Genomic DNA, 23,242 nt, shown 5'->3' on the forward strand with positions numbered 1-23,242 from the left:
AATTGTCATTATCCTCCACATTCAATCTGCTGACTTAAGCATCGAAGTGGCCACGTCGAACACCCCTCTGACGTCCATTCACAAGTTCATTTCCTTGTCTGCAGGTCACGGTTGTTGAAGCCATATAATTGAGATATATTTGCATCACCAGATATATTTCCTTGCTTATTTTTTAATAAACAGATCTCATCATAATCCGGTGGATTGCTCCAACCTGATTCACCCGGATATCGTCATATATAAAATAAATTTATCAGAACATCGTAAATAAGTTTGCATTTATGGATTTAAAATGCTTAATTTTAAATTCATCGATTTAATCATACCAAATGTGAATTTTGAGAAATAAATAATTAAAAAATAAAATGAACATAATTCATCCTGTTTTGGTAAATGAGTACTTGACAAAAACACAACTAACCGAACCAACCGCATGAAGTTTTCTCCTCGCATTGATTTTCAGTTATACTGTAACAAATCCGCGGTCATTCCGAGATTCCCCGGTCCCCCAACCGGCTACTGCCGGTCTCCAACTCTCCACGTGTCTGTATTTTATTGGGTCCGACCGCCATAATTATCCCCCTCATAGGGTCCCGATCTCTCGTAACGGCATTCCCATGTGCCCGCTCACCGTTAACGGAGTCAGGACCACATGCTACGTTAACCGCTCATTTGATCTCCACCGTTGGATCAAAGCACCATCTTTACGAACTTCCCGTTCTGCCCCTCCTCCTCCCCCGTCAATTTTTCGGTGCCAAGTCTGGTATTGAAAGCTACATGTCAAGACAAAAGAAATCGAGCTTTCAGCTTCTAAAGGCAACTTCTCAATCGCTCTCACACACACACACACATGCAAAACGCGCATGTATATACTATGTATGTATAGGTAGATAAAAGATGGCGGAATACCTGAAGATAAGTGAGAGGAGAAAAGCTATGGCTGCGGCGGAGGAGGAGGATGTGCAGCTGATTTTATGTAGGAAAAGGAGGCTCTGTTCTGAGCATGGAAATATGGACTCCGGAGACGTGAAATTACCTGAGAATTCACTTTCGTCGGCGGCGTCGGTAGCTTATGGATGCTCTGAGGATGATAATGAGTCAAGTGGCGACGATGTGCAGAAAGGATCGAGATCACCAGATCTGGAAGTGAGAGTTTGAAATTCAAACTCAGTTTCTAATGAGAATTGTACTTGTGAAAACATATAGAATTCAGTTTCATCATTAATCGTTCCTATTTCCTTTCAGAACGTTGTTTCGGAGTCCGAGCCCGAGGGTTTCGAAACGGAAAGCTCAACGCCCGTCAATGGCGGCTTCAGTTTGTAAGTCAATAAATTTATTGATCATTTTCCCATTCTTTAATTTCACCGTTTCAAATTCTGAATTTCGGTATATCCATCCGTAAATAGAAAAGCTGTTTCTACTCACTTTTTTGAAGTGAATATTCATTCAATTTAGCATTAATTTTTCATCGTTACATCTGGTGTTTTAAATTTGTTGTACCGTTGCTATGGTTTTTCAGTAACCTTTCTACTCCTACAAGCGAGCGTTGTGGAGACTCAGAGGAAGTGTCCATGGGATCCTCAACGGCAAAGAAGAAAAAATTGTCGCAGACGGTGAAATCTCTCCGGGATCTCGCATCGCCGGCGGCAGAGAAGATGCCATCGTCTGAGGAGATAGAAGAATTCTTCGCGGCGGCAGAAAAGTGCGACCAGAAACGATTCACTGAAAAGTGAGTGTTACCTTTTACAACTTCGCATATGCATGTAATCATTACACACATTTGTGTTTGGTACCACTGCGCCTGCAGATTACATTACTCCGGAGGAAAATCTGTGATTTTTATTATTGAGTTGTTTAACAAATATCATCCAAATATTTTAGATTCTATACATAATTTTTTTTATATAATAATACATTCCATTATCTCACTCTATATACGTGGAAACACATGGTCACAAAAATATTTAATTTCAAGCCAGTACCATCCGATTTTTTGCAAAACGGTTTAAAAGTTTAAAGTTGAATCGGGAAGCGAACGTCTCGTGAATGAGTATGTCTCTTATAAAACGGTCTCACGAATCTTTATCTGTGAGACGGGTCAATCCTACCGATATTCACAATAAAAATAATATTTTTTATGGATGACCCAAATAAGAGATTTGTCTCACAAAATACGATCTGTGAGACCGTCTCACACAAGTTTTTGTCCTTATGAATATGTGGACTCGAAAGAATTTCACTAGTTTTTCTAATAATTCAACATTTCTTTCCCTTATTTTTTTTAGATGGACGTGTTAATCATTAACCACCACTGGAAAATTATTTGGAGTTTTTTGTTTATACAACTTAAAGAAGCAAAAAAATGATTTGATTGAGTGGCTGCCCTTCTGTTTTCAGGTATAACTATGATTTTTTGAAGGACATTCCATTGGAGGGAAGATACCAGTGGGTTCGGTTACAGCCTTGAATGATAATTCTTACTTAGAAAGGAAAAAACAAATCATCTATTTTTAATTTCCTTTTAGAAAGTTTCTGTTTCCATCTTCTGATAAAGCCTAGCTCTCTTGTGTATAAGCTATTCCCATAATTATGTGAAAAAGCTGCTAGAGTTCTTCACTTTCTATCCATTTACTTTTCAGCAAGTAGAGAAGACCTGAAATTTGGACATGTGGTTTGAGCTAAATTTCTTTAGATATATAACATGGAAAATGTTTAAAATAATAGAGATAACATTTATATTCTCAATCAGAAGCTTTTGTTAAAATTTATATTTTCGCGAAGGCTTATAGCCTTGGCAGTCTGATATTGAGGTCTCAAATTTTGAACAAAGTCTCATGTCCGATACTCAATCGTAACAAATTTCTCTCTCAACTAAAACAACTAAAATAAAAAATTGACTGTGGTTATACTTACTCACCATAAGTTCAGGTCTGCACCCCATCCCCACATATATAAAAGGGTGGTGTTTGATTAATTTGAAGTATGACTTCCTTATAAATTTTTTTTCAAAATTCTTTCAGATAAGGGATTCATGGGGTTTTCATCAAATTAGTTTTTTTTATGAATTTATTTTTATAACAAGTAACAAAAATATTGAAAAGGGCTTTTCTTTGTATGGGGAATATTTGTGCTGTTTCCATTGATTTGGATAAATGTCCAAAGTCACCGTTTTCAATATATATTCCATTCGGACATGCTAATATATATACGTTATTAGTTTATCTACGATATTTACATGCAACTACACATCGTGGGCCTTGTGAATTCATTTTGAAAATTGTTTATTTCGAGATAGATCTTTTAAACCAGGAGCGAGGCTTTGGCTAGTAAAATATAATTGAATGCGTGTGTTTCCTAGTGAAATGGATAAAATCTTACATATAATGTCTCCGACAAACTTATAGCGATTGATTTATTAAAATTTTCAAAAATAAAATTTTATATATTTTTTTATTAAGGACAAAATGTATAGATATAACACATCGAGAACACTGAATTTCATTATCCTAATTTAAACAACTTAAGCATCCGTTGACTCACCGAACATATAAGTAGTAGATCCGATCTTACAAAAGGTTAGAAGAAGAAGAAGAAGAAAAGGGCTTTTGGCACAGATTGAAACATGTAAAGTAAAGTAGATAATTAGAAGAGATAATGCAAGTATTGTGTCCATTAGTGATGCATGTGGGTTGATTGATGGAGTGGTTTCCAAATGGCTTCCATGTGCTTTGGATCTGATGCACATTATTTTATTATTATTATTATTATTATTATATATATATATATATATATATATATATATATATATATATATTGATGGGTAACGAGGCTCAAATTAAGTATAAAAGCCCAAGCCCACAATTATTATTAATTATTAAAGCCCAAACCCACTATATACTCTCCAAAAAAAATCTATAAATAGGAGAGTATTCTCATTATTTAGGAGGAGGAAGACTTTTAGATACGAAAACCTTTTAGCTCTCAATTACTTGTTGAGCGTCGGAGTATCCACCCCGACGCCTCTGACATTTCGTTTCTGACGCAGGTGATAACCCACAAAGATTCTCTCCACCAGCTACTTGGACTCGTTTACGAACTAGCAGAGTAGTTTGGATAATCATCATTTTTGGCTACATCATATATATATATTATATTGCGTAAGGGAAGCATTGGAATCCAAAGTAGGAAAGAATGTTGCTAATATATTGGTTAAGTCGAGAAAGGATGGCCTCGGATTCAACAATCTTTTATTTCTTAATTACTTACCTTAGTATCCATTGGACATGATTTGAAAATTCTAATAAAAGTAGATGGCAAAAATTTGTGTGAGACGGTCTAACGAGTCGTATTTTCTGAGACGGATCTCTTATTTAGGTTATCAATGAAAAAATATCATTTTTTATATTAAGAGTATTACTTTTTATTGTATATAGCAGTAGGGTTGACCCGTCTCACAGATAAAGATTAGGGAGATCGTCTCACAAAAGACCTACTCAAAGTAGATACTTTTCAATTATAGTACGAATTTCATTATTTTTATTTGGTGACAATCGTTTATTTTTTTTTTTTGAACTATAATTTTTTTTATTATTTTGGAGATTTCTAATATGGATAAATGCACTCTTTCAATTTTTAAACAAATAAAAGATTTCACAAAAATGTATTATGAAAAATTGTATGTATGCATGTGTATATATATAATCTATATGGTAAATCGAATATTGAGATATAAATCAAAGTAACATAAACTATTAAATCTATCAATACATCATGAGTATATCATGTTTAATACAATAATAAGATGTGAGATCATATTCTTGAGATGTACTTCATATAACATAAATTATCAAACTTCTCGATCAATTAGGATATTCGAGGATCTTATTCTTGTATTAAATAACAAATATCAATAATTAATTTAATCAATATTAATTTAATAATTATGTTTGACCTTAATTATTGATTTAATGATCCTCACACTGATAAAACTTGAATTAATTACACATGCATTCGGTAATCGGCTTCAATCATTGGCGTAATAATTTTTCTTTGATTGGGCTTATAAATATCAGCCCAATTCCAAACCAGTATTAAGGCCGTGAAGTCCAGTTTAAGCCCAATGAGATACAGCCCGAGACAATTTCGGGTCGCTGAATTTTTACGAATTATAAATCACTAAAATGCGCCGTGGTGCGCATCGTCTGACCTGGCACATGCTCAATCTTACTCGGCCATTTACCACCAGGAACAAAACTTCGTCACATTCTCTCTCTATATCCCCCCTTCAATCCAAATCTTCATTCCCTCAAATCTCCAAATTGGGAAGTCGATTCTACTGGATTTGAGTTTCTAATCGACGATGAGCATCGGCGGGAGGTGCTATTGGGTGCGGATTCGTGGAGAAGAGGTAAAAGTGAAGGGGATAGTCGTGGTTTTCACGTGGGCGTCGATTAGCGGAGCCCAATTGAAGGATTTCGTCGCCCTCTACTCTTCTTTCGGATGGAATTCTCTTGTTTGCCGCTCCGATTATCTCAATCCGTACGCTCTTGTATTCGTAGTAGTTGTTTTTTTCCTTGGTGTGGGCTGACTCTGATGTTTGAATTTTTTGAGCTAGATTTTGCGGTAGTGAAGTCTAGTTAGTTGTGGACAATAGTGCCTTACCGTATGAGGAAAATCGACCTTATGAAGATTGATTGAATTGGTTCTGGTTGTATGCTTTGTGAGATGTAAACTGCAAGTTTGAAGCGTGTGTTTTGTGTCAGTAAATTGATAATCACGAGCTAATAAATGGTGGCGAAATGAAATTGGGATTATTTGTAATATTTAATTTAAAACGAAAAAAGGGAAAGAATTACACTGGAATGGCTAGATTTCGGAGCCGCATATTCGTTTATATGATCAATTTTTAGGAATCAGTATGATGAAAAATCACACGAGACAAAGATATTTGAATGAGATTCTCCCTAGTCAATAATTGTGGCACATGATACATGCATACTGCTTATTTTGCTTGTTTTAGTCCCTTTTCCTGCTTGTTCAAGGAAAGTTGGTCTTGTGTGTGATCTGCATTTGACTCCGATTCTGTTCTTTGGTCAAATATCATTTGATTGTGGAATATTTTTCTGCAGTTTCATTCCTGAGAGAGCTACATCAATTGCTTTTTCTGTTCTCAGTGAGATTGCCAAGGTCAGTCTGTTTGCAATATTTGCATGTGAAATCAACGGCAAATCGAACAATAACTTATGAACACAAGCTTTAAATAATTTTCTCAATTATCTATTTATTTCAGGCCTCTGTGCTTCTGATGTTTGAATTATGTTATTATTATGAAAGAACTATTTTTCTTTCTTAGTTTGGGTAACCTTGTTGACTTCCCAAGCATGACTCAATGGTGATGGCCTTCATGCTACATCATCTCAATCGCATGTTGATATCATATTTTCCTGTGGTTAATTTAGACATGGTTTGCTCATCAATATTCAGTTATTAAATTCGACTCCTTTCTATCTTATTCCGTGTGTTATTGTATTCGCAGGAGCTAAGGTCTGGACTATGTCCTGTAGTCTTTTCTTCCTTTTCAGGTGGTTCTAAAGCTTGCATGTACAAGGTTTTCCAGGTAAACTCACTACATGAGCATTTTCATGGCTGATACATGCAAAAGTTGCATCTAAATTTTTGTTTTGTGTTGCTTCTTTTCCATTCATTAACCATTTTAAACTATTTCTTTGACGACTTTGTTGAACAAGTCTTTTCAATTAAGCCTCACATCACTCTGATGATGGAGTTAGTTCACTTTTATATGGTAAAATAGGACTAAAAAATACTTTCTTCTTGTTCTACATGTGGCATGTAAATGATTCTTATTCTAATGGATGCAGATTATTGAAGGACGTTCTGAAGTTGAGCTAAATCTGGTAGATTTTGTCCCTGGTCTTCTGTCTATTCTATGCGTTGAGGTTACCCCCTTTTATTGAACTATTTGTGTCACTTGAAGGAGGATAGTAGATTGATCGCAAGCTGCATCTCAGCCCAGATCTATGATTCTGATCCTGTTGATTTTGCTGATGACTTGGGTGCCCGATTTGCTTTGCACCGTTCCATCCTCAGAATGCCTGGTTCATCAAAGCTACTTTCGTTGTTTGCAAAAGGTGTTACTTCAAGCTTGGATGCTTTATTCCTTACCAGGTTTGGATCCCAAAATGCAGAGTACTGGCAAACTCTTTACTCATCAGTTGTAAGTTGCCAACTGGCCTGTGCTTTTCCAATTCCTTTCTTGACTCTTTTGCTGCCTCACTCTTGTATTCTTTTACCTTTTTTCTAGGGTTTGGGTGCCCCCTTTCTCATTTTAAGCTCAGAAAATGATGGTGTGGCTCCATATTCAACTCTCTGCAACTTTGCTCAGCGTTTACAGGATGTGGGGGGTGATGTAAAAGTTGTGAAGTGGACTTCCTCTGCCCACCTAGGTGTTAGTCTGAAACCAGTTGTCTGCCAATGTCTTAAATTTCCACTGCTAGTCAAATTTCTTTTAATTTATTACAAATTTATATATTTTATTTTTTATGCATGCTTACGTATTTGTTCTATTACATGTTCTAGGTCATCACAAGTATCTGACAATGCAATACACATCTGCGATAGCACAGTTGCTCGAGCGGGCGGTTTCAGTTTTTTCCCAAAAAATACAAAAACTTGGAGAAAGATCTCGGACGGACTATATGCATGATGTAATCTCTGATTTGATTTGTGATCTCCAGAATGCAGCAGTTGACTCGAATCAAAGCTTCCAAAGAGTTGCAGTGGGGCCAAACGACCACTTCTTTCTACCAAGTTCATTAGCTTATCAAAACAACAAAGAATTCGGGTCCTCACAGGAGGACCAAAAAGAGAGGTCACCTGTACGATCAAGCCCTTGTATGCACACCAACAGTGTTCTCGGTCAAGTACTTTTCAACGTCTGTGTCCCTAAAACAGTTGAAGGTTGGGATATTAAATTCTCAGGTGCCTTGAACAGAGAGCCACTTGCTTCATTACACAAGCGATCACCATTCAGTGGCATTAAGCATAGATCAAGATTGTGAGAGCTTCTGAGGTAACTTTGTGCACTTGAAAGTTCTTGGATGTTGAGAGAATACATAGTTTTTGAAGTAAACATAACATTAAACCATGTTCGAAATTAGTATATTGCAATCTTTGGAAAAATGGGTTTTGGATCATATGCAAGGTGATCTAGAATTTGATGGGGTAAACAACTGACTATAGTTTGACACTGAAAGTGTAGCTCGATGGATGTACGTATTAGATTATGTCAAGATAACCTGCTCAAAACATTTTCGGTTTTTGTGTTTATAAGGAGGGATGAAGCTCGACCAGGAGTAGTCCACTAGCTTACAGTGCTGTGCTTGATATTAGCATGTGTTTATATATGAATAATGTAATCAAAATGCTTGTAAAATTCCTGTAGAGGATGAGCCATTGTGAAGTTTTTATTCGATGTTTATAAATAAAGGAGTTCCAGTTTTTTATGTTAAATGCTACTTTCCAGTTCAGATTGTGTGTTACAGACACAAGTTTTCATCTCATTTTCCAATTTTTTTGTATTAATGATATTTTACCAAATTTATAGATATTAAGAAAGGATTGAAAGATAATTTCTTCATAATTTCCAGTCTACCATAAATTTTTAGAAATTAGAGAGCATTCCCCTCATCATTCTGACATTTTGCCACGTGGCTTATGGTTCCTTGTGTTTTTTAACTATTTTTTCTTGGGGGCCACTTGATGGTGTCCTACAAGTGATGATACTTTATACTTTTTAGGGGCAAAATATTATATTTCCCAATTTCCATGCATGAACATGCTGTGATGCGTGTGAATAAACGTAGAATTAGTATATTTAGGGAGCGTTTGGTACGCGTGATTAGGCGGGATTATTTTTTTTATCCTGCCTAGTCAGCTGTTTGGTACGCGTGATTATTTAACCAAGTCAATCCCTCCTATGAATGATTAGGTTATATTAGGTAGGTTAAAATAATACCTGCTCAGTCCCTAGGATTATTTATCCAACTCTTAATACCTCATATTTTTTCAATTTTACCCTTCTCTTATATTCAAACTCACCGACCGTCGACGGACCACCGGCGCCGACCGATTTTTCCGGCCGCCGCCCCCCGTCAGCCGTTTCCGGCCGACCATTTCCGGCCGGCCGGCCGTCGCCGCCGCCGCGTAGGGAAAGGGCAATTTTGTCTTTTCATCAAAAAATTCAAAATTATCCTACACTTAAAAATCTTACCAAACATAATATTATTTTACACCATATATTACAATCCTACCACAATCATTTTCTTTATCATTTACATACTAATCATTAGTTTATCTTATCCTTCCAACCAAACGTAGCCTTAAAGGTCCTTTGAAGGGGATAAAATTAAGATTTTAAAATAAATTTGTTATATAGATTGTATATAAAGATACATAGACTTGCATAAAAATGTAAAGAAAGAAATTGTTATTTGTGTGAGACGGTCTCACTGGTCGTATTTTGTGAGACGGATCTCTTATTATGGTCATCCATGAAAAAATATTATTTTTTATGCTAAGAGTATTACTTTTTATTGTGAATATCGGTAGGGTTGACCAGTCTCACAGATAAAAATTCTTGAGACCATCTCACAAGAAACCTAATCACACGTAAAAAGACATGCTAAAAGTAACGCGGATCAGACTTCAAATTTGAAAAAATACCTATTTTTGGCTAACAAAATATCGTCAGAAGGACAATGTTTTTTTTTAAATATCAAATAGAGGTACTGTTTTTTCCCCAAATATAATGATATATGGTTTGACCACAGTGTTGTTATTATTTTTATGAGAATAAAACTCGCGTTCGTTATTATTTGATGTATAGTGGGTAAATTTTCGACTAATACAGAAATATATAAATCACGATAATCAATTAAATTGTACTCGACAAATTTTGTGCGATAAGTTTGTTATGATAAATTGTTAACGCGAGAATGAAATTATTATTATTATTATTATTATTTTTAAGCAACCCACGATGCTATTTTAAATTTCAATAAATAAATGAATATTTTTTAAAAATTCAAAATTATCCGATTCCGCCCACAAATAGGAGGAATGTCATGCGACATATCACATATCCCCCGTACTCCCAAAAAAAGAACATTTGAAAGGTTCTTTGCAGATTATTTAAGGATCCTCCCTCCGTTCCGAGGTCGATTTCTTTTGTCTCTCGAGCCACCAGATTGATTATTTTGCATAATGGGTTTTGATTTGTATCTGATTTGTAGGTGCTGAGTTACAGGATGCGGAGATTGAAGGGTAAAAAGGAGCAAACGAAGGTGAGGAAATGGGTTCTAACCACCACCAGGGGGAGGTAAAAATGTTCTCTCTCTTTTTGTCTTTCTTAATATGGAAATGGGATTTATCAAGCCTTGTGAAATAATGCTCCGTGTTAGACGATGCTTCAAATGTTCTTCATCACGCTTAAAGAATTCTCTGCCACCTTTGTTTCAGTTCTTTTGAAATGTTTACCGCTAGCATTTGGTTTTATTCGAGTATTTCTTGAAGGGGTTTTATGTCTTCCTATCTGCGTCTAATGTAAGCGTAGGTTTGCTAATGAATTTCAACTAAAAGATGGATTTTTGTTGGAGTTTGGACTATCGTTATAAGCATGTAGACTAGTAGTTGGAAGTTTGTTGAGAACTGATGGGAATGGAGAAGGCGAAAAGGCCAGACATTGGTGATCCGTGTTCATCTTATAGATTGAACTAAGTTTACGTCATTACATGCATCAAATATTGGCCGATGAGTGAAATTGGTTCGGTTATGTTAGGTCCCACTGTGACTCAACTAGTATTAGTGTATTGGCTAATAAACTTGGGACGTTTTTAGAAAGCTAAGATTTTGGGGATTTGATGTCCAGACGAGGCCCTCAGCTTGGATGTTTGGGCGCAACTTGCATCAACGACCAGCGAGAGGATTTAGTATTTGGTTGAATGATTTACCTTTTGTTCCAACTTCCATAACGTGGTTTTGCATGATGTATACTACTCAAAATTAATACAGAATCTTAGGTACTAGAGGATTTTTTTTCTTTGATCTTCCCTGCTCACCTCCTAGCCTCTGCTCTAAATTGTCTAGTTTGGAGATAGAAGCTATAAAATGGCTGTATGACTGAATTTTCTGAGAGTTTGACATTCATTCATATTTTAATGGCATTTTACATGTTGTGTTTTCCATTTTCAATTTTTTTCTTGGTTTATGGACTATGTTATGCTCTATAGCTGGATGATTTTCATCACGTCACCCCATCATCTTCTTGCTTCTTTGTTGCCAATGCAAGGATCAACTAATAGAATATTTTATAAAACAGGAGAAAACTGGAAATTTAAATACGTTTGTGATTAGGTAAGATCTAAATCCTATTAATAAGTTTGACTTTAGTTTCTCTCAAAGGGAAAGACAAGCAGGCATTAAGCTGTTGCAGAGGCAGAGGAGGCTGCTGGAAGTGGTCAACCCCATCCCTATCTCATCCCTTTTGAATTTTTTTTATAAACTGTTATATCTTTTGTGAGATCATGCAGGCCGACAAAAGTAGACGGGGCTACCCAAAATTCGAGTGTTGATGTTCCTTCAACTATTGGTATAACGATTCATCTCATTATTTCTGCTAAATCATTTTCAAATTGTCAAAAAATCAGTGTTTACTCGTCGAAAATAAATGCCAAAGAAAATGGTGATGATCAAATGGCAGGAAATGCAAGAACTGTCATCGTAAAGGAAGAACTCCCGGACCATTCACCTCAGTACAGGTACCAAGATCTTACTACGCCTGCCACAGTGCAGCATGACGGCTCACATTCTGACTGCTCCAGAAGCAGCCAATTTTCAGCATCTGTTGTCAAATTTCAAGGCGTGAAAGGATTTGAAGACTTCAAGATTTCCGTGGATGGTCTAATTCTTGACTCGGAATTACCAACAGATGTTAGAGTGAAGTATTATGAGCTATGTATCAGTCAAAAATGTTTCTTCACGACCATCTTATCACTGGCCTCGGCAGTAAGCTAGTCTCCGGAGTGATATCCGAAACATCGAATATAGCAGATGCTATCAAATCTGCTAGTGTCACTCACTCTATTCACAACTTGGAATGCTGGGAGAAAACGCTTAAAGCTTTCGAAGCCTTGGGCATGAATGTTGGATTTCTTCGTACCCGGGTAGATAAGCTAGTCAAAATTTCACGCCAATACCAAGCTACCAATCAACCGAAAGACGCGAAGTTGGCACAAGTGGAAGCCAAAAAGAAAGCTTTGGGAGAGAGAGTTTCAACCATGGAAGCATTACAAAAAAGTATAGCAATCCTTCAAGAATCAATAAAGATTCTCGAGGCCGAGATCGACGGTATTGAAGGTAAAAACGAAGAGCTCGGCTTAGAGTTTAAGGAGATTGCTACTAGTTCATGGTAAGAAGCTCCCTTTTACGCAAAAAACTTAAAGTGAAAAACAAGACTTGTACATGCTTCCGATCGATCTCCAATGGTGGAGTTTAGTGGCTTTGTTGAGAAATAATGAAACATTCAAAAACTATGTTCACTTGTTTGTATTGAATAGAAATGTAAGCACACATTAATTCTTCTTCTGTTGTCGATCACTTGTCTTTATATTTGTTGGGCTATTTATTTATTTTTATTTTTTTAATCTTTGAAACACGTTGTCGACTACTTTTGTCGCGCTCTGGTAAATCCAAATGATCAACGTACATATAGTGAAATTATATATGAAATGTTAAATTAAATTCAAAAAACTTCTGTTTAACTGAAGTTCTTTGGCTAATTTAACTTAGAAATGATTTTTGTGAAGTTGAGTTTGCATGGAATAGTAATTATGATCAATCAAATAAATTTACTCATAACATTTGCATATGTTGTGTGCGTAAAAAAAATAAGTTTTCTTTTTTACGTATAATATAATATATTTTGGCTTAATTAGTTTTTGTTGAAAAATTCTTGAGATTAAATTAAAATTTATAGTTTTAGAGTTAATTTTTTTAGTAATTAATAGGAATAACTATTTTAATATTTATGATTATGATGATACATAATAGTTTTTTTATATAAAATTTATGGGAAATATGGTTTGTGACCATAACACGAAGCCTATATATAATATATTAGTAGGTCTCTTGAGACGATCTCACGAATCTTTATTTGTGAGACATGTCAATCCTACCGATATCCACAAATAATACTTTTAGCATAAAAAATAATATTTTTTCATGAATGACCCAAATAAGATATCTGTCTCACAAATACTCACACAAGTTTTTACCATAATATATAAATTATCAAACGTACATATGCTTCAGTACTAAAAATATTTTAATAACTCTTAGTTAAATTGTTTAAAGATGTTAAAATATAATTTAGATGTGTGATATATATATATATATATAACTGTAGGAAATTAGAAAGACACACGTCCGGATACCACAAAATCTCTGTAAAAAGGACAAAAAAAATCTGTTGAAAGGGTTAAAGAACCATGGATTCTTCCTCCGATTCTGAGGTCTCTTTCTTGATTCTTCTGTCTCTCTCGCTCGCTAGCATACTGATTATTTAGTTTAATGGATTTTGACATTTAAGTAATAATTTGTAGGTGTCGAGTCATAATATGTGGAGTTCGAGGAGTAAAAAGAGATTGTACGAAGATGAGCACAAGAAGAAGAAGAAGAAGGTTAAAATACTCCCTCACTATTGTTTCGCTTTTCTTGAAATTTTTCCCTGCTAACATTTCGTTTTTTGAATATTTGCCATTAATGCTTTATTGCTTATATAGCCTGATGTGGGAACTTTCAGTTAGAATCCATGCAGTGTTAGAGGTGAAAAGGTCGGCTCAGTATTTCACATTATAGATTCATTAAGATACATGCACCAAATATTCAAAGGAGAGTGAATTGTGGAGGTTTTCTCAAGGGAAAGAGACTGCATGTGTTATTGTGGAGGCTGCCGTTCTATTTCCATGGACATTTAATCGACAATCGGTGGCGGATCTTTTTTGTTTTTAAAAAACAATATTAGAAAATCAACTATATCCCATAAAAAATAGTGTTACAGTAGTTGTTCACCTGTTTTAGCCTGGAACTTTGTCGCGTCAACTGCCAGAGTGGCCCAACTCCGCGAATCATGGTTCCACGACGACTCTACTATCGTTTATGCATTAGCTAACAAATTTAGGAGCTTATTGCACTTGGAAAGCTAGTGGTTTGGATGTGTGATGTGATGTCAAACAAACAGGTCCTTAGATCGGATGCTTTGGGTGCAAATGGTTAACTGAATTGTGCAACCTACACTCTTGAAGGGTGTGATGGGGTTGGGCCTTTTCTTCGTGTAATTCGATACCATTGCGAGAATTTAATATCTTTGGTGACGAGCTTATTTAAATTTTTTTGAAAGGAAGTTATAGATGATATTAGAATATTTTTTCAGATATTTTGCCTTGCTCCACCTCCTGTCGCCTCTACTCATACTGGTACTGACTGGTTTGAGGATAGAAGCGATAAACAATGTTGTATCTTCTGAGAGTTATATATGAATCATGTTTTAATGGCATTTATATTACTTTACATCTTTTTCGTATTTTCAGTTATTTTTTCTTGTTTTGTGTCTATACTATTGTGCTTTGTAGCTGGATGATTTTCATAACATAACCTTTGTTTATTTGTTTCCATGGAAAGGATCAACTAATAGAATCTTTTTTAAAGCAGGAAAAAGATAGAAATTTTAGTAGGCGTGTGATGTGGTAAGTGTCGAATCATATGAATAAATATAAATTTAGCTTCTCTCAAGAAACAAGACTAAGCAGTCGCGGAGCTGGAAGGATGGTTGTCCTCTTCCTTTTAAACTTTTACATACCTGTATAGTTTTTAGTTATTTTTTTTATTAAACATTTATTAGTTATTACACATCCACATAAACATGATTCCTCACCCTGAAATTTTTCGAATTTTGTTTTATACTTGTATACAAACACCAACTTCCGGCTTCGCCTTGATGAGGAGTTTCTTTTTATTACCAGATTTGTCTTATTGCAATCTCTATCTAATCTTATAGTAAAGGAGCTACAGTGAACTCAGCTAGTTGTTTCTGTGCCTTGGCACGAGCTAAAAAGGTTGAAGCTAATCTATCCCCAGAATTCCCAAGTTGTGTGAAGATTTTAACTCAACTGCAGGTCCCTGGTGGTAAAGAACAGTATCTGGTAAATCGATTTTTTATCACATATGATCTATATGAAGTTTGTGCGACACTTTTCTGTGGAATCATCGTTCTTTGACAACAGGTTTTACCGAAGAAATTTTGCCTCAAACATTTCCCGATTGACAAGGATACTGTTGTATTTGTGGACGAAAATGAGAAGGAATTCAGTGTCGGGTACAGGTTTAGCAATTGTAGATTCCGTGTTGGATGGAAAAGTTTCTCTAATGCTAACAGATTACTCAAGGGAGATGTCTTAGTTTTCCATCTGATTGAGCATTGCAAGTTTAAGGTCGTTTTTTCTACACCCCCTTTTTAAACATCGTTTTTATATTTAAAATTGTGGATGTTGATATGTGCTAAAATATAAAGCTATTGTTGTTTTGTATGTTAAGGTATACGTTGTGAGGTCATGCAGGCCAACGAAAGTGGATGGTGCTATTAAAAATCCGAAAAAAGATGTTCTCACTGTGACTGGTATGCCGATTCATCTCATATTTTCTACTAAATCATAGGCAAATTAATTGTCAAAGAATCACATCGTGATTTGCTCGTCCAAAATACTGTCAAAGAAAATGATGATCAAATTGCAGAAGATGCGAGAAATTGTATGGGGGTAAAGGAAGAAAAGCAGGATCTTTTTTGGGACGATAGCGACCAAGAAGACATTACAGAAAGATTTAAATTTGACCATTCGCCTTCCCCATGTCGTGATAATATTTGCTCCAACGTCTTTGGAAGCATCCGGTTTTCAGCATCTGTACTCAAATTTCAAGATGTGAAAAGATTCAAGGATTTCAAAATTTATGTGGATGGCCTAATCCTGGACTCGGAATTACCAGTGCATGCTAAAATGAAGTATTATGAGTTGTGCTGCAGTCGGAAGATGTTTCTTCATGACCGTATGACCGGCCTTAGCAGCAAGCTTGTCACGGGAATGATTTCTGAAACCTCGAATATTGCAGATGCTATACAATCTACAAGTCTCGTTGCCTCTCTTCATAATTTGGAATCCTGGGACAACACTCTTAAAGCTTTTGAAGAACTGGGCATGAGCGTGGGATTTCTACGTACTCGGATAGATAAGCTAGTCAAGATTTCACGCAAATACCAAACTATTAACGAATCAAACAGTGCAAAATGTGTGCAAGTTGAGGAGAAAAAGAGAGCTTTGAATGAGAAAGTCTCATCCATGGATGTATTGCGAAAAAGTATAGCGGCCCTTGAAGAATCGATAAAAAGTCTGGAGGCCGAGATAGATGGCGAGAAGGAAGGGCTGGGATCTGAGTTTAATAAAATTGCTACTGCTCCATGGTGAAAAGCTTTCAGTTATTGGAGAAATTTTGTACTATAAACCAGACCGATGGTTTCGATAAACCGGACCGATGGTTGGTGGTGTAACTTAGAATGTCATATGGTGGCTTTCTTTTGGTATCCTTGAGAACTAATATGCCACCTTAGAGGCAGAAGATGTCTACTTTTTTGAGTTGAATAGAAATGTGAAGCACACTTTCTTCTGTCTCCGATCTCTTGTGGCCTGACTTCTTGAATGAGAGAGTTTTTACATAAATCAATTTATAATAAGCATCATATTTACATGGCGATATGTATAATAATGCAAACAATATGATATGCATGTATTTTTAAGCATGTCAAAACGCAACAAAATATTATTCTAGCAATTAAAGATATTATTAAAATAATATTAATGTGTAAGCATCTTTTTACCTTTTCAATTACACCATAAGATATAAAAATGGGAAAATCGTGAATACAGTGGTAGCCAGAAGAATATGGGGGAAATTTTGAAAATGACCCTAATGCATGTGGTTTTTTTTTCCTAAAAAGAGGATAATTCATAATAATACATATCATCATCGCTCATTCTTGTTAGTTGCAGGGTCGGCTACATAGTTCTCCAAACTAAACGGTTTTCCTCACATGATATCTCTTAAACCAAGATCTATGATATACTTTTTAACTATCTTTATCTAAGTTTTCTATGACCTACCTCTTCTTCTACACTTTCCATAAACCTGCCAATCTAGGATATTTCGAATTGAGACTGTGACTGGTCTCTTTTTCACATGACCAAAATATGTTAAACGTCTCTCCCTGATCTTATTTTTTATGGGCTACACCTACATAGCTCATAATTATTTTATTCCTAATTATATCATTCTGCGATTTTCCACATAATCATCTTAATGTACGCATATCTGTTACTGTCATCTTATGCATATGTATTCTTGTAGGGCTCAAAACTCCGAGTCATAGTTGATCGAACAATAATTTTATAATATTTTCCTTTCAATATCGCATGCACTCTTCTATCGCATGAAACTCCTTATGCCATCGTCCATTTCATCCACCATGCTCTAATCCTATGGTATATATCTTCTCTAACATCCCTAGTCTTTTGGATGATAGATCCTAAATAGTTAAAAGCTTCACACTCTGGGACGTCTATATCTTCAATCTCTATTGGGCTACCCGTTCGTCTAGATTTAGGACCAAATTTACAGGATAGATATTCTGTTTTTAGTTACTATTTCTAAACTTTTAGTTTCAAGAGCTTAACGTCACCTATCTAATTTTTTATTTAAATCTTCTTTAGTTTAGCCCATTAGGATAATATCGTATGCAAACAACATACACCAAGGTACCTCATGCATTATGAATATGTCTCGTCAGCTCATCCATAATCAAAGCAAATAGGTAAAGGCTTAAAGTCGATCCTTGATGAAGTCATACTGCTACAAGAAATTCAAATGACAACCATCTAAAAAAAACCTAACACTAGTTACGACACTTTCATACATATCTTTAATGATTTTGATGTGGCATTGATGCACGTGCTTCCTTCTAATTACCTACAAGATTAATTCTTTAGGCACTCTATCGTAAGCTTTCTCTAAGTCGATAAATACCATATGCATGTTTTTTTGTTGTTTTTTATATTTCTTTATCATTTGTTAAGTTAAGAAAATAACTTCTATTGTAGACCTACCCATCATAAAACCAAATTGATTATCTGATAAAGTAGTTGTACTCCTAAATCTCTGTGGTATCACTCGCTCCATAGCTTCATCGAATGACATAACCTTAATTCATCTATGATTTGAGCAGTCCGATATATCTTTTTTATTATTACAAATTGGTACTAAAATACTATGTCACCGAGATTCTGATGTTTTCCTAGTATCTAGAATCCTATTAAAGACCTTAGTCAGCCACATGACCCAAACTTCACCTAGACACTTCCGTACTTCAATTGATATATCATCTTGTCCAACTGCCTTCCCCGAGTTTCATCTTCTTCAGCTCCTCTATTACTTCTTTAGCACTAACTCTACGATGGAACACTAGATGTCTTACTTCTTGCATCTCACGTTTACCCACGCTTAATTCCTCCGTACTTGTCCCATTCAGTAGATTCAAAGTAACCCCTTCACCTATCTAGAATAACTTTATCTTGCATTAAAACACTAACATCTTCATGCTTGATACACCTGACATAACTCAAATCTTTAATATTTCGATCTTTGGCATTCACTATCTTAAAAATACATTTATCTCGTTTTTTTTTTATCTAGCATCTCATACAAATCATTATAAGCTCTTTTCTTAGTATTTTCTACTGTTCTACTATTGAGTATCTTGGCTTGTGTATACAACTCATACGATCTTTGGTCTCTAACTTCTGGTCAGTTCTTGAATCTTATTTTCTTCTCTGTAATGGCTTATTGCACCTCATAACAATAATACATATACATAAATGAATCAAAATATATTTATATTAACTACAGCTTCTACTTAGTAATATAGTTATTATACAAAGATAGAAGTCCATGAAAGGAATATTTTATTCCTTTATTATTTTGCTAAATTGATATTATCAATTTATGATTTTGCCTTTCTAGATTATCAAATCTTGCTTGATTTAATTCTAAATGATATTATCTTGGTTTACTTATTTCTAGATTATGAGATCTTGCTTGATTTATTTCTAGATGATAAGAACTTGATTGATTTATATCTAGATATTATATGATTTGTTTTTAATATGATTTTTATCTCCAAGATATTTTATCCATGTTTAAAAGAGTGTTATCCCTAATGAAAATATTATTTCTATATTTTTTAGGACTATTTTATGGAATGAATTTTAGGTCAAGCAATGGTTATATATATGAAGAACTTCACGGCCGCAGGAGAGGTCTTGAGAAGAGAGAGTTGGACTAGGGATCTTTTCACATAGAAGAAATTATAAGAGTCCAACATATATTTGCTCTGCAGTTTTTATGTGATCGGGTGGTCACTTTATTGTGCAGGTGCTGAAGTTTTGTGTGATCGTGTGATCACTTTGTTGTGGAAAGGATCAGCTGGAGGTTTTCGGGAGTGCACGTAAAGGTCGGCTAAGGAGTTCTTGCATAGAAGAAATATACGAGAGCCGAGCCTATTTTGATGAGACGTTTTTGTGTGATCAGTTGATCACTTTACAGCGTATGAGAGCTACTGGATTTTTCTGAACACACAGAGAGTTCAGATATTGAAGATTTTCGTATTGAAGATTTTGTGTGATTGATTCACATATACCGGTTGCTGATTGGTGCTGACAACACTCAAGAACAACACTGACGCAGAGTGTTGATCGAAGAGTGGTTGTGTTTGTTTTAAGAAAAACGTTTTTATTTTATGCATCTAGTTTTTATGTGGTTTATTTTGATGCATTTTTAATTCCTTGGAGTGTCAAGGAATTTGGTTTTGTTTTCTCACTAGTATTGTTTTGGTGTAAACGATTTACATAATTTTTCTAGTGAATTTTTTGCCATGAGGCATCGCACAAGTATTCGTATTTGTGCATAATTTAAATCTGATATTAATTTATTAAAGTTATATTTGTGTGTTAATACTTAATTTCCGCTGCATGTTGTGTGCTCGTGTTAACAACACCAGAGCACAACACTAACTTCTGATACACATATTATAATATTTTAATTTATTTCCTGTACGTTTATGAATCCAAATTTAAATAAGTAATATAATTAATTAGTTTGATTAAACTAAATGGACAATTTACAAGTGCAACGTTCCCGATCGACTTATTTATTTTGAATAACCGACTCCTCGGATTCTGAGGTCAGCTTCTTTAATTTCTTGCTTGATGTCTGGCAACCGATCGTGCACAAAATAATTTAAGTGAAGTACTGTATATCTTGGTCGTCTCAGCATGAGCAACAAGGTAAAATTTTGTCTATTTACATCTCAAATATGGAATTTCAATATATAATTTCTCTGAATTGCCATGTGTTAAATGTTCAGCTATTGCCTTTCCTTTGCTTTTACGCTTGTTGAAGTGATGGGTTTGTTACACGTACGTAGTTGATTTGTGGTAGCTAACCTCCTAAAGAAATGGAGACTAAGAAGAAAACGAAGGAACAAGAATATTAGAGAAATAATTTTGAGTTCAATGATTGGAATGGAGTGCCACTTTTCGTATAGTATAAATATCCTTCTGTTTTCGTTTATTTCACGCAGCCGCTGTCTTTCGGAACTAGTGGTTATGTAATCTTGAATCTTCTTGGAAACTGCCTTCACTCTTTTCGTCGGTTTATGTGGAATACTCTTCATCCAGGCTCTCTTCAATTTAAACAAACTATTTTGTGTACTCATAATTTTGTTTTTGACCACTAGCAGCTTTACCATTGGACTAGACTAGGGAAGCACTGTTTATTACCAATATGTCTCCTCATTATGGCGATCTCCATCTACTCTTGGTGCAATGGAAATGGTGCGAACTCGGGTGGTGGTATCAGTACTTCTGAAGGATCTGTTGTCAAATTTCAAGATGTGAAACAATTCAAGGATTTCAAGATTTATATGGATGGTCTAGTTGTTGACTCCGAATTACCATCATCTGATAAAATGAAGTACTATCTGGCAGTAAACTAGTTGTCGCAATGATTTGTAAAACAGTAAATATTGCTGCCGCAATCAAATCTTTGAGTCTAGCTCCCTCTCTTCAAGATTTGGAATGTTGGGATATAACTCTTAAATCTTTTGAAGACTTGGGCATGGGCGTTGGATTTCTACGTGCACGGATAGATAAGCTAGTCGAGATTTCGCGCAAATACGAAACTGTTACTGAATCATGGTATGCAAAATCTGCACTTGTTGAAGAGAAGACAAGAGCTTTAAAGAAGGAAGTTTCGACCATGGACGTATTGGTAGAAAGCATAGCGGCCCTCAACGCATCAATAGAAAGCGTGGAGGCTGAGATGGATGCCATCAAGGAGGAAATGAAAGATATCGACACGGAGTACTTCGAAGTCGTCGCAGCTCCTTGGTGATCATAGCTTGAAATTATGTGGGAAAATTGGATGACACCGGAAGGCAAAGCTACGATCCTTCTGATTGTTCATTTAAAATCTTGGTGTAGTTATTTGACTACATAGATTCTCGCATGAACATATTTTGTAGTGATATTTAATGTGGAAATCAAATCATATTTATTCTAACTGTTTTATTAATTTGTAATAAATAAATGGAAAAAATTACAATCTTGGTCATTTAATTTGTCTTTTCTATTTTGGGTCAGGTTATCAATCTTTTTACACTCCAGAGACAGACCTTCTATATGGATAAGAATGAGCTCTTGCCCGACAGACTGCTGCCCATTTTTTGTTTACATATATATATGTGTGTATGCATGTATGAATATACATAGAGTATATTTCAAATTTTATGGTCAATGAGAAGTCTCTATTCCAGGTTATGATTAATTTTATAACTTAATTTATAAATGATGAAATGAATACATTTTTAAATAATAATATGTCAAAAGTGGAAATTTTACAAATCTATTCAAGAAAATAAACTTGAAAAATTACATTGATTTATCCTAAAGATTTCATTAATAAAATTATCACGGAGCCTTTTCTCCTAGATACTTCCCTCAATGGTTTGCCCTCAAGGCAGAGTATGTATGACTGCAAACCGTACCTTTTCTAGTATGTCTCATCTTTCTTTTTCATCCAATGAACTCGGCATCTCCTCCTTATTTTAAGCTTTTGCCAATCTTTTTAGAATCAAGATCGCTTTCATCTTAATTCTCCATGTTGCCAAATCATTTTTCCGGTGAATTTATCTATATCGAACTTCGTCGACTCCATCGTGTTTTCTTCTCCTACAGACGGAGCCACTTGTAATGGGATCAAGTTGTTTCTCACGAACTCACCAATTGTCAAGAACAACGCAACACCAGAAGGCCTAGAAGATTAATCGCAATCACAGAACACAAAAGCTTATCTGATCCTTTAATGAACATGTCTCTTCCAACCCTTTCTTTCTGTTGCTTCTTTTTTGTCTTGGATCTGCTCCAAAGGCTAATCACGATTATGGGCCTTTTCCTTGTTGGGCCAAAATTTTAGTCTCGGTGTAACGCTCCGAAAATTTGAAGGTCCACGTAAACCACACGCATACAAGTTATTAAATTCCTTGTGTATTTCAATTAATTGTTTAATTGCATAAATTAATTATGTTGTGCATGTTGACATGTTTAAAATATACTTTTCTACATGGTTGTATTAAAATGTATTTTTAAAGGTTATTCGAGTTGCGATCGAGGAATGGAGAACGAGAGCTGAAAAACGGAAAATATTTTTATTAAATAAATGTTTGTAAAATATGGTTGATGTTTTTTCTTATTTTTGAAAATAAGGAGTTTTGAGGTGATTTTATACGCCGGGACGTAATTTTTATTGGTGTTGGATTGTCAACAAAAATATGAACGTTTTGGCAACCCGGCTAATAAATTCACAAACTTTATTAAACAAAATATTTTAATTAAGCACTAAAACATTAATTGGGGCTAATTAACTTAGTTAATGGGCCCAAGCTATCATTAGTGTTTTATTTACTCTTTAAAATATAAAACACTCCCATAACCTATCACATATCACACGCCCC

The 23,242-nt window shown here is 35.1% G+C and overlaps 4 protein-coding genes across 11 annotated transcripts; all 4 read left to right on the plus strand.

The window, feature by feature from the left end:
• Positions 1 to 752: 752 nt before the first annotated feature.
• Positions 753 to 2,616, plus strand: LOC142518208 (uncharacterized). 2 transcript variants are annotated; one of them, XM_075620932.1, is made up of 4 exons: positions 753 to 1,146; positions 1,246 to 1,311; positions 1,515 to 1,729; positions 2,398 to 2,616. In XM_075620932.1, exons 1-4 carry the CDS (start codon positions 898 to 900, stop codon positions 2,465 to 2,467), a joined length of 600 nt encoding a protein of 199 aa, XP_075477047.1. In that variant the 5' UTR covers positions 753 to 897; the 3' UTR covers positions 2,468 to 2,616. The 2 variants fall into 2 exon arrangements, with proteins under 2 accessions (XP_075477047.1, XP_075477046.1); XM_075620931.1 differs by having other exon boundaries at positions 772 to 1,146; positions 1,246 to 1,319; positions 1,520 to 1,729.
• A 2,582-nt stretch (positions 2,617 to 5,198) lies between these two features.
• LOC142518390 (uncharacterized) lies at positions 5,199 to 8,529 on the plus strand. The gene is made up of 7 exons (XM_075621176.1): positions 5,199 to 5,538; positions 6,129 to 6,186; positions 6,536 to 6,616; positions 6,879 to 6,914; positions 6,995 to 7,234; positions 7,322 to 7,463; positions 7,597 to 8,529. The coding sequence occupies exons 1-7, from the start codon at positions 5,360 to 5,362 to the stop codon at positions 8,076 to 8,078; spliced, it is 1,218 nt and encodes a 405-aa protein (XP_075477291.1). The 5' UTR covers positions 5,199 to 5,359; the 3' UTR covers positions 8,079 to 8,529.
• A 1,611-nt stretch (positions 8,530 to 10,140) lies between these two features.
• Positions 10,141 to 12,670, plus strand: LOC142519904 (uncharacterized). Of its 3 annotated transcripts, XM_075622916.1 has the most exons (5): positions 10,178 to 10,234; positions 10,311 to 10,396; positions 11,396 to 11,430; positions 11,607 to 11,665; positions 11,777 to 12,670. In XM_075622916.1, exons 2-5 carry the CDS (start codon positions 10,370 to 10,372, stop codon positions 12,088 to 12,090), a joined length of 435 nt encoding a protein of 144 aa, XP_075479031.1. In that variant the 5' UTR covers positions 10,178 to 10,234; positions 10,311 to 10,369; the 3' UTR covers positions 12,091 to 12,670. The 3 variants fall into 3 exon arrangements, 2 of the variants coding, with proteins under 2 accessions (XP_075479032.1, XP_075479031.1); XR_012813806.1 differs by having other exon boundaries at positions 10,141 to 10,396; positions 11,396 to 11,533; XM_075622917.1 differs by having other exon boundaries at positions 10,164 to 10,396.
• An 810-nt stretch (positions 12,671 to 13,480) lies between these two features.
• Positions 13,481 to 16,834, plus strand: LOC142519047 (B3 domain-containing protein Os01g0234100-like). Of its 5 annotated transcripts, none has more exons than XM_075621933.1 (7): positions 13,486 to 13,586; positions 13,677 to 13,754; positions 14,785 to 14,819; positions 15,131 to 15,275; positions 15,357 to 15,563; positions 15,667 to 15,748; positions 15,844 to 16,834. In XM_075621933.1, exons 1-7 carry the CDS (start codon positions 13,563 to 13,565, stop codon positions 16,587 to 16,589), a joined length of 1,317 nt encoding a protein of 438 aa, XP_075478048.1. In that variant the 5' UTR covers positions 13,486 to 13,562; the 3' UTR covers positions 16,590 to 16,834. The 5 variants fall into 5 exon arrangements, with proteins under 5 accessions (XP_075478052.1, XP_075478053.1, XP_075478048.1 ...); XM_075621936.1 differs by having other exon boundaries at positions 15,865 to 16,834; XM_075621934.1 differs by having other exon boundaries at positions 13,677 to 13,746; positions 14,783 to 14,819.
• The last annotated feature ends 6,408 nt before the right edge of the window (positions 16,835 to 23,242 follow it).

Source organism: Primulina tabacum, chromosome 11 (assembly GCF_025594145.1).
Source record: "Primulina tabacum isolate GXHZ01 chromosome 11, ASM2559414v2, whole genome shotgun sequence".
In the NCBI taxonomy this organism is placed as follows: Eukaryota; Viridiplantae; Streptophyta; class Magnoliopsida; order Lamiales; family Gesneriaceae; genus Primulina; species Primulina tabacum.

Excerpts from the sequence above, each read along its gene's own strand:
- LOC142518208 (XM_075620931.1), top strand. The coding sequence starts at position 898 with ATGGCGGAATACCTGAAGATAAGTGAGAGGAGAAAAGCTATGGCTGCG. Across the intron at positions 1,147-1,245 it reads CGAGATCACCAGATCTGGAA|AACGTTGTTTCGGAGTCCGA; the intron begins GTGAGAGTTTGA and ends ATTTCCTTTCAG. Across the intron at positions 1,320-1,519 it reads GTCAATGGCGGCTTCAGTTT|TAACCTTTCTACTCCTACAA; the intron begins GTAAGTCAATAA and ends ATGGTTTTTCAG.
- LOC142518390 (XM_075621176.1), top strand. The coding sequence starts at position 5,360 with ATGAGCATCGGCGGGAGGTGCTATTGGGTGCGGATTCGTGGAGAAGAG. Across the intron at positions 6,187-6,535 it reads TTCTCAGTGAGATTGCCAAG|GAGCTAAGGTCTGGACTATG; the intron begins GTCAGTCTGTTT and ends TTGTATTCGCAG. Across the intron at positions 7,464-7,596 it reads GACTTCCTCTGCCCACCTAG|GTCATCACAAGTATCTGACA; the intron begins GTGTTAGTCTGA and ends TACATGTTCTAG.
- LOC142519904 (XM_075622917.1), top strand. The coding sequence starts at position 10,370 with ATGGGTTCTAACCACCACCAGGGGGAG. Across the intron at positions 10,397-11,395 it reads CTAACCACCACCAGGGGGAG|GAGAAAACTGGAAATTTAAA; the intron begins GTAAAAATGTTC and ends TTTATAAAACAG. Across the intron at positions 11,431-11,606 it reads TTAAATACGTTTGTGATTAG|GCCGACAAAAGTAGACGGGG; the intron begins GTAAGATCTAAA and ends GAGATCATGCAG.
- LOC142519047 (XM_075621933.1), top strand. The coding sequence starts at position 13,563 with ATGGATTCTTCCTCCGATTCTGAG. Across the intron at positions 15,276-15,356 it reads GTGGTAAAGAACAGTATCTG|GTTTTACCGAAGAAATTTTG; the intron begins GTAAATCGATTT and ends CTTTGACAACAG. Across the intron at positions 15,564-15,666 it reads TTGAGCATTGCAAGTTTAAG|GTATACGTTGTGAGGTCATG; the intron begins GTCGTTTTTTCT and ends TTGTATGTTAAG.